A 12,575-nucleotide genomic window follows, 5' to 3' on the forward strand; every position below is an offset into this window, starting at 1 on the left:
CAAAACAACATAGCGGACAGAGTTAAAACACATAGAGACTGTTTTCCAAAACACAGGCAGGGGCAAACATTTCCGGCAATCCACATGGACTATTTCCCAGAAACCCAAGCAGGGACAAACATTTCTGGCAATCCACACACTCTCCCACTATAGAAATTTTAAGACATTTTCATGAATAGCCAACTGATTGAATATCAAAATATGGAAAAGATCAAATATTAAATTGATTGAATATTAGTTCTTCCCTCCTTCCCTCCGTTTCTCCCTCCCACCCCTTTTGGGATCCACTTGTGGAGTTATTTGATAATAGAGGAAACCAGTGAATTAAGAAAGGAGATTAAAAACAGAGCATCTCCTTTCACGAGCATCCCCACTAAGACCATTATGGTCTTACTGGGACAAAGTATACATTCACACACATGGGCCAACATGAGAGGCTGCTCCTCATTCAAGTGGTTTTAGACAGAAGCAAATAACAGGAATCTCCAGAATTCCCCTGTTAATGGTGTTTGTATAATCTAAGTGGCCAATTTTTCTTTCAATGGAAGGTTTGGTGATCATTCTATGGACAATAGATGCATTTTCTTCTTCTTATCTAATTTTTGGTTCAGAAGGGGCAGCCGCTATTAGCCATGATTAAATGCCAAGCAACACACAGAGGTACTGACAAACTAGGAGACAAGCATCAAGGAACAAGGAAGGAGGGGGACATGGCAAGCAAGGTGGGAAAGACGGATGAGGTCACACCGGCAAAGGACACAGAAAAGCCACCTCGGGGGGGTGTTCCAAGGTCATTTTGCGGGTTGTTGTTTCTATCCAGGCCGGGACCTAAACACGGGCCCAAGCTGCTGGCTTTAAGTGTGCCCAGATAGTCTTTTTTTGGAGAGGGTTCTGAGACCTGGCCCAGTCTCTCCAGGACCCGGAGCGACGACTGGCGCTTGGGGACGAAGGGCTTCCCTTCCCCCTCGGGACTGAGTTCGTTCCCAGGGGGCTGAGTTTGGGATGCTGCTCTCTGTCCCATTACTGGGCTTGAAGTGTCCCTGGGTGGAGGCTTTCGGGAATGGTACTGGAGGGGCTTTTTCAACCTGAAAGGCAGGGGGCCCATGAGGTAGATGTTCCTAAGGACAGCGTTCTTATCGGCTCCCACGTCCACTCTCCAGCCAGGGCTCCTGGAAGCCTGCTGCTGCTCGTGCTTCCGGATGGTGGTGAAGCGGGTGTAGGAGGCTGGGCAGCTGCCCTTGCACTTGTTGTGTCGATGCTTCTGGGAGTCGCTGTGGACGCTGCTGGCGCTCCCCTCCCGACTGTCGCTGGACACGGTGGAAAGCCGGTCCAGCTCATCCAGGCAGGCTGAGGGGGGGTCGGCGGGGAGAAGGGCTCTCAGACTGAAAGCCGGCTCTGCCACGTGGCCACAGGAGGATGAGCCAAAGGCTACCGGGGGGCGATCTGGGACCTCCTTCCCCCGGTGGTGGAGCTTGGGAGACTCCAGGAGGGATTCGGCGGAGCGTGCCGCGCTCAGACCGCCGTGGGGCAGTAACGGCACAGGAGACTTGCTCAGGCGGCCCGACAAGTCCAGGGATGGCATGGAACGGGACCGCTGGATCAGCTGCTCAAAGGCCGTGACCCGCGAGGAGACCGTGTGTTTCGGGATGTGCTCCGAACTCTCCTGGCTGAGGTTCAGCTCTCCCCGGGCCTCCACCAAGTTGCTGGATTCAAAGTGGGAAGCCAGGTCCCGGACACTGGAGGAGGAGATGGAGCCCAGGTGGAGCCCGGTTCGGTTGATGTGGTGCATGTTTTTGTAAAGCATTGTGAATTCGCTGCCCCCCTTCCTGGAGAGGGGGCAATACTTCCTGGAAGTGGCCCCGTAGTCCTGCAGGCTCTGGGTGCTGCCGGACTTGGTGCCGTACTCCCGCTTCACCCGCATGAGAAGGTTTTCAATGCTGCCTCCTCCTTGCAAGGGGAGCGTTCTTTTGGGATCATCTAAAGTGGGAGAGCTACAGAGGTTTTCGTAGCTTTGAGCCTTCTCTGGGGGCAACAGGATACTCTTCTTTTCCTGCAAGAGAGCACTTGGAGCTGACAGTCTGGGTTTGAATTTGGAAGGGAGGATCTCGGAAATGCAGGCTTTCGCTGCTGACAGGGGCTTCTTATGTTTACACATAGGCCCTAACATGTCACTAGCATGAAAGGTTCGGCTACTAACTGAAGAAGAGGAAATCATATGAGCATTCCCACCTTTACGATCCACTGGTAAGCATGCAGAATAAAATAAACACAACCCGTTAGGTTAAAAGCTGGAAGCAGGGAAGAAAGGAGAGGTCACATGCTCATTTTTTATCAATGCATCTCTTTCACTCGGTGTCAGAAAGCAACATAAAAATAACTGAGCTGCAAAGCAGGTGCAAATGGGATAACTAAAAAAAAAATAATCCCCTACCCCTACCCCACTCCCACTAGGTATTTCTGGAAAAAAAAAAAAAGGGCACTCAGCTGGTTTCAGAGAGAGAAAGATTTCATTTTTTTTTTCTTTTAAAGAGAGAATGGTAAAGCTAGGGAACTGAGAAAGAAAAATTGCTATCATCAGAAATTGGGGGATGTGACACAAGAGGTCTCAAAAGGTTTGGATAAGCATCTGGACCACTCAGAACTTATCCCGACTACTCGAGGATCAACCACAACTGTCCATTACAGAAGAAATAAAAACTGACCATCCTCACCCAATTACCTTTAGTGGAAGCAGTGCTAGAGGGTCGCTTGAGACCACTTAATCCCTGGAGAGGAATGTCTCCGCCTTCCAAAACGCTTTTATAAATCTGTCTTTCATTCTCCAAACCAGTGGAATCCCCTGGAGCCATCTCTGACTCTCTCTTCACTGCATGGATATTGGGTGAATATGAGCTACAAAGATTGTAATTTTTAAAAAGTCAGATTTAGAGGACTTTAATTTGTAAAATGTCATATCTAGCATCAGGTTTTTAAAAATTAAGAGAGGAACCAGTTGCAGAATAAATACATCCTTTTGTTCTATAAAATTTCATACAAGAACATGAAATGTCTGTAGGATAAAATAGCATTTTCATTTAGAAATACCAAATAGACTTCTTTTATAGAGAAGGGAGCCTCATGAGCAGCTAAAGTTCATTTGAACTCAACTAGAGCATTTAAGTTCCTATTATATATAAGCCACTGTACTAGATGCTGGGGATGAGGCAAGGAAAGAAACCTGCCCAAACCCATGCTCTATTTTCTCCCTCAAATTACGAGATTTTAAACTGGGATAGGTTATTGGCAATTTTTGTGATATTTTTCTTTCTTTTGTTCTTGTGGAACTTTTTCCTTCAGGAAATACTTTAAAAACAAATCCCTAAAAATCTTTAAAATGATGTTGCCTCCAGCATTGATTTTTCTGTATTCATTTGACTATGTCTAGCTGCTTTTCCCAATTACAGCTTCTTTTTCTTCTTTTTTGCTGAAGCAACTGGGGTTAAATGACTTGCCCAAGGTCACACAGCTATGAAGTATTAAGTGTCTGAGGCCAGATTTGAATTCAGCTCCTCCTGACTTCAGGGCTGGTACTCTATCCACTGCCCCAATTACAGCTTTTTACATACAACTTTACATCCTTGCATAGTACAACAGAAACCAAGGAGGTGGAATTCAAATGTTATCTCTCTCTCTCTATATGTATATATATATATATATATTTTTTTTTTCCTTCTACATATATAATTGATGAGAAGAGCTCACTCTAGAAAAGTTGGCAGATTTGAGCTATTTCATGTCTGGGTCTTCCTCTGTTTAGTTAGGTCTCATGGCAAGCTCTCTAGTGGCTCATATTCTCCTCAATAACCTTTATTTTGCTATCACTATTGCTCATAAGCATCTGCCATCTTTCTTGATAATGAGTTTAGACTAAACTTATATGGCAGTTTTGGTGCATTGTCTTTCCACTTAAGAAGGGAACCAGATATAAATCAATTCTCAACTTCTGCAGGGGTAACATTCCTAGAAAATGATGTAAAAGTCATAAATGTGAATTCTGATACATTGAACCTATAGGAAATAGGAGATAAGGTTCCCACAATCACCACAAATAGTAATGTTTTGCCAGACATTGTTGAAAGTATACTTTTTCTGCCTGCAATTCTTCATAATGACACATTAATTTTGATAACATGTACTTTTCCTAACACAATAACTGTGAAATAACTCATAAAATGCAGTACACACAATAGAATTGTTTTTTTCTTGATAATAGCTCCCTAGAATTCTGTGACCCCTTGTGCTAACATCTCAAAAAAAAAACAAACAAACCCCAAAACCCAACCACAAAACAACTAACAATCCATTGAATTCTGACAATATTCACTTTTAATAACATGAAATCTACAATTCCATAAAGACTTTATTCTTTTTGGCAAATACAACAAATCATTGATTCGTTAATACCAAACCTGGGGCCAAAAGAGTCTGACAGCAGCTGCAGACATTCCAGCATGAAGTTTATTTAACAATTTTTTTTTTAACTAAGCCACATCCCTGATTTTGTCCAAAGGATTTGCACTACACTTTGGGGGCATAATTGCAAGACAAAACTTGACTTGTAAAAGCAAACAATGAAAATATGTAACGAATGCATGGGGTAATCTTTACAACAGTAGGTTGAACAAGACCAGTGAAGTGTCTAGTGGATACAGCTGTGCACCACATTTCTCATTTTTTTCCCTCTACTGTATGTAGTTGAAAATGTGTAGGATTGCCAAGGCAGAAGTGAAAATGGAATACTTGAAGTGGTAGAAGTTAAATCTACATATGTTGAGGATTGATTATATATTGGCAGAGGCATTTTTAAAAATTTTGTCTCTTAGTGGCCATTTATATCCAGAATTAGTCTAAGAAATTATGGTTATCTTGAGCCAATTTCTTTTCTTTTGTCTATCCATTTAAAAAAATGTGTAGCTCATCTAAATGAATCATCTTAAACCTGTTCTTCCTCCTGATTTTACTACTTCCATTACATATACTGATGTATAATGTAATGTAATTGTATCACTGACCATTCACCTAGCATTCCATCTACAAAATCTTGATATTATCTTTTACTCTTCCCTCTCTTTCATCTTATTTCTGATTAAAAAATGCAGTCCTGTTGATTTTATCTCTACGATATCTCTTGTATTCATCCTTCCCCTTCTATTGCCACTACAACTGTTCCACATAAGCCCTCATGATGATTCTATGCATCAAATCCTTCCAAGCTCCCCAACTCTTCATTGTGTTCCTCCCTATCCAATGTCACCTTTTCCAAAGAACTTTCCTTTATTTGTCTTTTATCATTTATTATTTGCCTTTTCCCCTAGGACCTCACAGAGAACTCTATGAATCTCTTATAAGATATGCATTATGCAGATTAATTAAACTAATTTGCATACATATCATATACCTCTTCTAGTACTGAGGTTCTTAAACTTTTTTTTTTGTTGTTGTTGTTTCAAGGAACACTTTAGCTGTTGATAAAGTCCATGAACCTCTTCTCAGAATGAAGTTCTTAATGTTTAAAATAAAATATATACGAACATAAAGAAAACCAGTTAATATTTTGATACTTATCAAAACATTTTAAAAAACAGTTATGGATTCTTGATTAAGAACCTCTGTTATGGTAATTGTTCAGTTGTGTCCACCTCTTTGTGACTCCATTTTGGGGTTTTCTTAGCAGAGATATTGGAATGGTTTGCCATTTCCTTCTCTGGCTCATTTTTCATTTGAGGAAACTGAAGCAAATGGGGTTAAGTGACTTACCCCCAGCCACAAAGCCAGTCTGAGGTCAAATTTGAACTCAGATCCTGCTGCCCTGGTGCTCTATCTATCTACTACTCCTCTTGGCTGCCCCAAAAGAATCCCTGTATTAGACTCTAAGTTCTATGAAGGCAAGTCTTCCATCTTAGATACTTCATCCCCCATTCAATGCCTGAACTACTTATTGTACGTCAGTCTTTGATATTAGAGTATTAAGTTTTAATAGAAACCAAATGTGAAGAAAAAAAGCAAAATTCATCTTAGCTTCTTAAAATGAAAATTGGTGACTAGGAAACAGTGATCTTGACTGAATACTGAAACGTTCAATTCAACAAAGAATTTAAATGTTGTAAGGCAAGTTTGCACATTCAAAACAGCAATAATTCCAAGATCACATATAGTCTTAGGAAAAAATGGCTTAGTGGCTGAGAAAGTCTGTTAAAAGACATGGTCATGGGGGAAGAGGTAAAGGAATAAGTATTTATCAAGTACCTATTATGTGTCAGCACTAAATAAAATACTTTATAAATCTTATTTCCATTTGTGATCACAGAGTCTGTATATAAGAGTGGAAAGACTCAGGAGTTCTTTGTTCTAAGATTAGAATCCATCTTATCCCCATTCAAGAATATTCCTCTTCAAGGAAGAGCCAGTCTCTTCCTTTGTGACCAGTGGAAAAAAGGAAAGAATGGGTAGGGAATGCAAGAAAGAAGTGTAATAAAGTGTTCCTTCCTATATATTCCTATTAAGTTAGTCAAATAACAATTGCCTATTTTTATCTGTTGTTGAGCCCTTTTTCAGTTGTGTCTGACTCTTTGTGACTTCATTGTGCCGTTTCCTTCTCCAGCTCATTTTTCAGTTGATGAAACTGAGACAAACTGAGTTAAATGACTTGAAGGCCAGATTTGAATTCAGGGAGACAGATGTATCTCCAGGCCTGGAACATTATTCACTGTACCACACAGCTGCCCTTATGCTTATCTAGCAGATTACATCAGCTGATTTTGCCTTACTCTACCATTTTGTGAAGTAGGTTTTACAAGCTGAAAGAACTGTTCTGAGTTATTTAGTCCTGATCTATGCCCTGAGGAGTATAAGTTGATTTCCTCATTTTATAGATGATATAACTGAGGCCCTGGGGAGCTAGCTCAGTTAGCATTAGAGACAGAACTAGAATTCAGGTATCTCAGTTCTAGGTCTATTATCTGAGTTTCTTTCTCTTTTGTAATCTTGCCAGAAAAGAGCTAGTAAAATTATTGTTCCCATTAGCACCTGAGCTTTATAGAATACCTAATTATTAAAAAAAAAAATAGGGAGTGCAATTAGGTTATTCAATGGATAGAGCATTGGGTCTGGAGTCAGAAAGACTCATCTCCTTAAGTTCAAATTTGATCTTGGACATTTACCACTGTGGAACCCCAAGCAAATCACTTAACTCTGCCTCAGTTTCCTCATCTGTAAAATGAGTTGGAGAAGGAAATGCAAAGAATTCCAATATCTTCACCAAGAAAACCCCAAGTGGGGAACAAGCTTTAAAACAAGCAAAAAAATGTGTGTTTTTTTAAACAAAAAAAAAAAAAAAATGAAGAATAGATCAAAACAGTGTCCTGAGTGCCATCTAGTGATCAAGATGAGTAAATCTACTCTTGAGCAAGATTTCTGCCTCCTAGGAACTCAAGATGGTGACAATTATATTTAAAAAAAATAGTAAATAAATAAATATTATCAAAATATTTTTAGAAAAAGTTCTTAGTACTCTATTTTAATAGTTAAAATAGAGTTTTTAAAAGCCCCCAGGGTAGAGGAATTAATAGGAAAAGTTCCTCTTCTGTGATCATTGAAGGAGGAAAGAGTGGGTGTGCAGACTGCAAGAAGGGGGAACGCCTGTTAGATGGCCTCAATCTTCCCAGGGAAGTAGGAGGCCAAGCGATCTGTTGCCAACATCACAGAATCACACATGTAGTGTTGGAGGGCAACACAGAAGTCATCTGGTCCAAGCCTTTTATTTTATAGGTTAAGGAAGTGAGGACCAGAAAGTTGACTTGCTCCAGCTCACAAATCATGATGGAACTGGGGCTATGTGAATCCAAATCCAGCACTCTTTGGTTTGAAATAGTCCCCATGAACAATAGATAGGATAGAATAGAGAATTGTCTCATGCCTCTGAGCTCAGCTCAAATGCCAACCTTGTGCAGGGAATATTTCATGGTCTTCCCTTTTGAGATTACCTTTTAGCCATATCTTGTCTGCACTCATTTAGGATGCAAACTCCTGCAGGACAAGATCTGCTTTTGCTTTTTCTCTCTGGGCTAAAGCCCATAAATGTTTATTGACTGACTGAAGGATGGTACCTCAGGAATTGTATATCATGATTTAGTGGGGAAATCACTTTGCTGCCAGTTTGAACAATTTAGGACATACTGACCATGAAGAACACAGAGAGACAATTTCTATTTGGGGAAAATGGGTGAGATAGATCGAAGGAGTGGGAGACTGGAGACAAGGAAATCCTTTAGGAGACTATTAAAGAACTGGTAAAGGGCCATTCTAAATCCTGTGTCCTATCTATGAAAGTTGGATTATGCACTTCTTGGTTCCTACGTTACTTATTTGGGATTTAGGGATAACCCACATTATCAAGTAGCATTTAAAAGATTAAAGTAGATAAAAGGATATTAAAGTAACATCTTTTAAGTATCCTCATCATGCAGAAAATGTAGCTGTCATATTTGTGCATGTATACAATGTATTTTACATATATATGTGTGTGTGCTTGAGTATGTATATATGTGTATATACACACATATAATTATTATTATCACTACTAGAGAGTCTAAAGGCAAGCTTGCCATAGGGTAATACCATAGTGTAACATATTATGGATCTTCAATTTCATCAGCATTAGAGTTCTCTTCACCAGCTAGATAGCAACTAATTCAGATAGTAGATCAACTAGTAAATACAGATAAATCTTAAGCATGTGTTTAAGACTTAGAAAGTTTAAATGACTTGTCCATGGTCACATAGTAAGATACAGAGGGAGGACCTAGACTTTCTTCACTCAACTCCAAGTCCAATACTCCGTCCAGGACCGAATGCTGGCTTTCTACCACCATAGAACATTAAACTATAGTAGATGATAAAGCATATGGTATTGGAATTGGTTTAGCCAATTATGAGTAAGAATCCTAGCCAATGAATGGATAAAGTTACTGTGGTGAAATCATACTTTTCCCTACTTTTTTTTCCTTTTTTTATTATAATAACTTTTTATTGACAGAACCCATGCCAGGGTAATTTTTTTTACAACATTATCCCTTGCACTCACTTCTGTTCCAATTTTTCCCCTCCCTCCACCCCATCCCCTAGATGGCAAGCAGTCCTATATATGTTAAATATGTCACAGTATATCCTAGATACAATATATGTGTGCAGAACCAAACAGTTCTCTTGTTGCACTGGGAGAATTGGATTCAGAAGGTAGAAATAACCCAGGATTCCCTACTTTTTATATTCAAGAAACAAAAACATGCAGTGGATCTTTAACTTACTAGGCAGAACGCTCAGCAGTTGTTTCTGGAGTGGGGCTGACTCTTGTACTCTGTAAATGTACAAAAAAAGACGTCAACACAAAGGAAAAACAGCAGCCAAGTCAATTTTTTTCTGTTAACAATTTTTTAAAATGACCTTTAGGAGCCAAGATGAATGGAGAGTATGAAAGGGATTGTGTTTGCAGAGAGGGCAACATTTTCTTTCCTTCCTGTCAGAGAAGGTCAGATTTTTAGCCAAGTTGCTCTTTTCCCCTATTCTTGAATAACTGCATCAAGCCCAAAGCAATAACATGCTACTTGTTGAGTGAGGAGATACAATGGGAGCTCTCTCCCCTCCTCATTCCCCTTTTCCTCCATGGCAAAGACAGACTGATGTGCTGGGACATTTAACAAGGTCAATTAGAGAATGCTACAATGTGGGACCCAGGGCCATCTTTATCAGGATATTTTTGTACAAATGGAAGAACCCCAATTCCTTGGCCAGAACTAGAATGGTCTAATGTTTCTTTGAAGTTCAGCAGAGGTGAAACAATGAAGTTACACTATTCTGTCCTTAGGCAGTCATTTGCTACTACTCCTAGATTTGTTAATATAGAAAAAGGAAGAAACATGGTTTTATAATTATAACACAAACACTTTTAATAGAGGTAGGGAACTCTTTGGCAGGGGAAGATAGATAGCATTACAGTCTTATGGGCAAAAAACAAAAATAAAGAAGAGAAACCACTATAAGCCATATCTAAATAAAAAGCAACTACATTACTTATTTGGGATTTGGGGGTAGAGAATTCAATTTGAGAGAAATATATAAGGTGTCTCAAAAAATTAGACTTTTGGGACATCCTATATAAAAGCATAATTCATCTATTTAAAGAAAAAAAAGCAAAAGTATGAAGTCATAGTAATTTTATAATCTTTCAATTCCAAATTATGGATAATGAAAAAGTAAAGACATATAAGGTAAAGAGAAGGAGAGGGAGAGATAGCTAGGACAAGGTGAGGAAGAGAGAAAGAAGGACTAGGAAAGGAGAGGCTGAAAGTAAGATATTTGTAGGAAATGGAGGAGAAGATTGGGGAAGGAGGAATAAAGGGAGATAGCGAAAGAGAAAAGATACAGGTAAAGGGGGAGAAGTAAACACTCTCATCGAAGTTTCTCTGCAAATAATCAGATTATTTCTGCTTCCCTTAATATGTATCATAATTAGCTGCTTCCCTCTCCCTATAGTCTCTTACAAGGACACAGTCACTACTTCTCTGTGGCCGACTCCCAAAATTTATCTTCAGTCTTGTCCTTTGTCTTCATATGAGTCCCTCATTTCCATCTACTTGCTAGACACATGCATGTGGATATCCTGCTTATGTCAACTTAACCTTACCAGACTTAAACTGACATTTTCATTTCTCACCTCCCCCCAATAGATTTCTTTCTGTAGGTTTCCTATTTTGTGTCAGTATTCTGTCAGTTTTTGAGGACTCCCCCATATCCAAATAATCACTAACCCAGATGATTCTTCCTGTGGAACATCTATCATATTCATCATTTCTTTTTCATTGCAACATGGCTATTAAAGTAGCTTCTAATTGTTTTCATGGCTTGTAGTCCGTTTCCCTTTCAAATCACCCTACTCATCTTTGCCAGAAATGTCTAAAAGATTGCTTTGACAATAACATTCCCTTTCTCAAAAATCACCCACAGGACAAAGCACTAACTTTTGTCTGACTTTTGTCAAATTTCTCTGCAATCTAGACTTACTTTTCCATCCTTAATTCCCATTACTTATTATACAATCTCTAACACTAACCTTTAGTAGCCAAGATGAATGGGGAATATGAAAGGGATCGTGTTTATAAAGAAGGCAATATTTTCCTTCCTTCCTACTAGGAAAATACAGATTTTTAGCCAAGTTTCTCTTCTCCCCTTTTCTTGAATAACTAGACTGAGCCCAAAGCAGGAGTGTGCTACTAGTTAGGTCAAAAGGCATCTCTGGTTGAAATCCAACCAGACTGCCCAGAAACACTTTCCACCACTGTATCTAACTGGATTTATACCATAATCCATCCAGGAATGTCCTCCTCCTACCTGCTAAAATCCTATCCCATCATTCAAGATGCATCTCAAGTGTTACTTCCTTCATGAAGCCCACCCTGACTATTCTACATCAGAGTGGTACTCCTCTCCCAGGAACGCTAAGCCCTGAATGCCTCATTCAACACGGACCAAAGGCTGCCCTGTTACCTTTCCATCTGTCTTTATCTACAGTCCTAATGGACTGTAGGTTTCTTGCTTCAGAACCCACCTCATTATTTATAGAATTCCAAGATTTAGAGGGAGGCAGAACTTTAGAGATTAATTATTTAGATACAAGAAAACCAAGGTTCCAAAAGGTTAAAGCTTTTTATCCTAAATCCAGAGCCAGGAAATAGCAGAGCTGGTCATTAAATCCAGGTCATGTAACTCTAGAGGCGACTGGGGCAGTGGAAAGAATATATGATGAGTCTACAGAGGACGTGGGCTCCAGTTACTGTTCTCCCTAGGTGATTTGGGGCAAGCTACTTCCTAACTCTGAGTTCTTCAACTACACAATGAGGGAATTGGAGTGATTATCTTTGGAGTTTCTTCCATCTTTAAATCTAAAGTTCAATGAAGCTTTTATACCAAATCCAAGGCTTCTTCTACTTGGTATTTCCCAAAATACTTAACTTTAAAGCCTTGGAGTTAGATAGTTAACAAATATTTGTTGAGTATTAACTGTGTGCCAGGAGCAGCTACATGACAGTGGATACAGTGCTGGTCCTGGAGTCAGGAAGTTCATGTTTCCGAGTTCAAATCTGATCTCAAAAATTTCCCAGCTGTGTGGTCCTGAACAAGTCACTTAACTCTTGTTTGTTTCAGTTTTCTTATATGTAGAATGAACTGAAGAAAGAAATGGCAAAACCATTCAAATATCTTTGCCAAGAAAACATCAAATGGAGCTATGAAGAGTTGGACATGACTGAAAAAACTGAATAACAACTATGTGACTGGAGAGATGGGGACAGAAAAGTTAATCTAGTCTCTGCCCTTAAGGAACTTATAGAAAACACTAAATAACTACTTGTTGATTGGCTAATAACAATCATCATATTGATTCTAAAGCTGCCTTCTTTCCTTTTAAGTATCTAAAATAACCTTTTGCTAAAGGAGCTTCTCAAATTTTTAAGGAGAAGGAAGAACATATCAATCAGGACTGT

The 12,575-nt window shown here is 39.5% G+C and overlaps 2 protein-coding genes across 51 annotated transcripts in view; both read right to left on the reverse strand.

Annotated features, from left to right (window-relative positions):
- Positions 1 to 12,575, reverse strand: part of SORBS1 (sorbin and SH3 domain containing 1) — a 214,938-nt gene that overhangs the window by 36,916 nt on the left and 165,447 nt on the right. For all 50 annotated transcript variants that reach the window (XM_031956131.1, XM_031956125.1, XM_031956140.1 and 47 more), the window contains 2 exons: positions 9,345 to 9,394; positions 2,720 to 2,892 (listed from right to left, as the gene is read on the reverse strand). In XM_031956131.1, coding sequence (XP_031811991.1) covers positions 2,720 to 2,892; positions 9,345 to 9,394 — 223 coding nt within the window. The remainder of the gene's footprint in view (positions 1 to 2,719; positions 2,893 to 9,344; positions 9,395 to 12,575) is intronic.
- On the reverse strand, positions 4 to 2,447 carry LOC111718684 (sorbin and SH3 domain-containing protein 1-like). Its single transcript, XM_031956150.1, has one exon. The coding sequence runs from the start codon at positions 2,213 to 2,215 to the stop codon at positions 686 to 688; it is 1,530 nt and encodes a 509-aa protein (XP_031812010.1). The 5' UTR covers positions 2,216 to 2,447; the 3' UTR covers positions 4 to 685.

This window comes from Sarcophilus harrisii, chromosome 2 (genome assembly GCF_902635505.1).
Source record: "Sarcophilus harrisii chromosome 2, mSarHar1.11, whole genome shotgun sequence".
Lineage (NCBI taxonomy): Eukaryota > Metazoa > Chordata > Mammalia > Dasyuromorphia > Dasyuridae > Sarcophilus > Sarcophilus harrisii.

Bases quoted from the DNA above. Each gene is read 5' to 3' on its own strand.
- LOC111718684 (XM_031956150.1), bottom strand. From the start codon at position 2,215: ATGATTTCCTCTTCTTCAGTTAGTAGCCGAACCTTTCATGCTAGTGAC.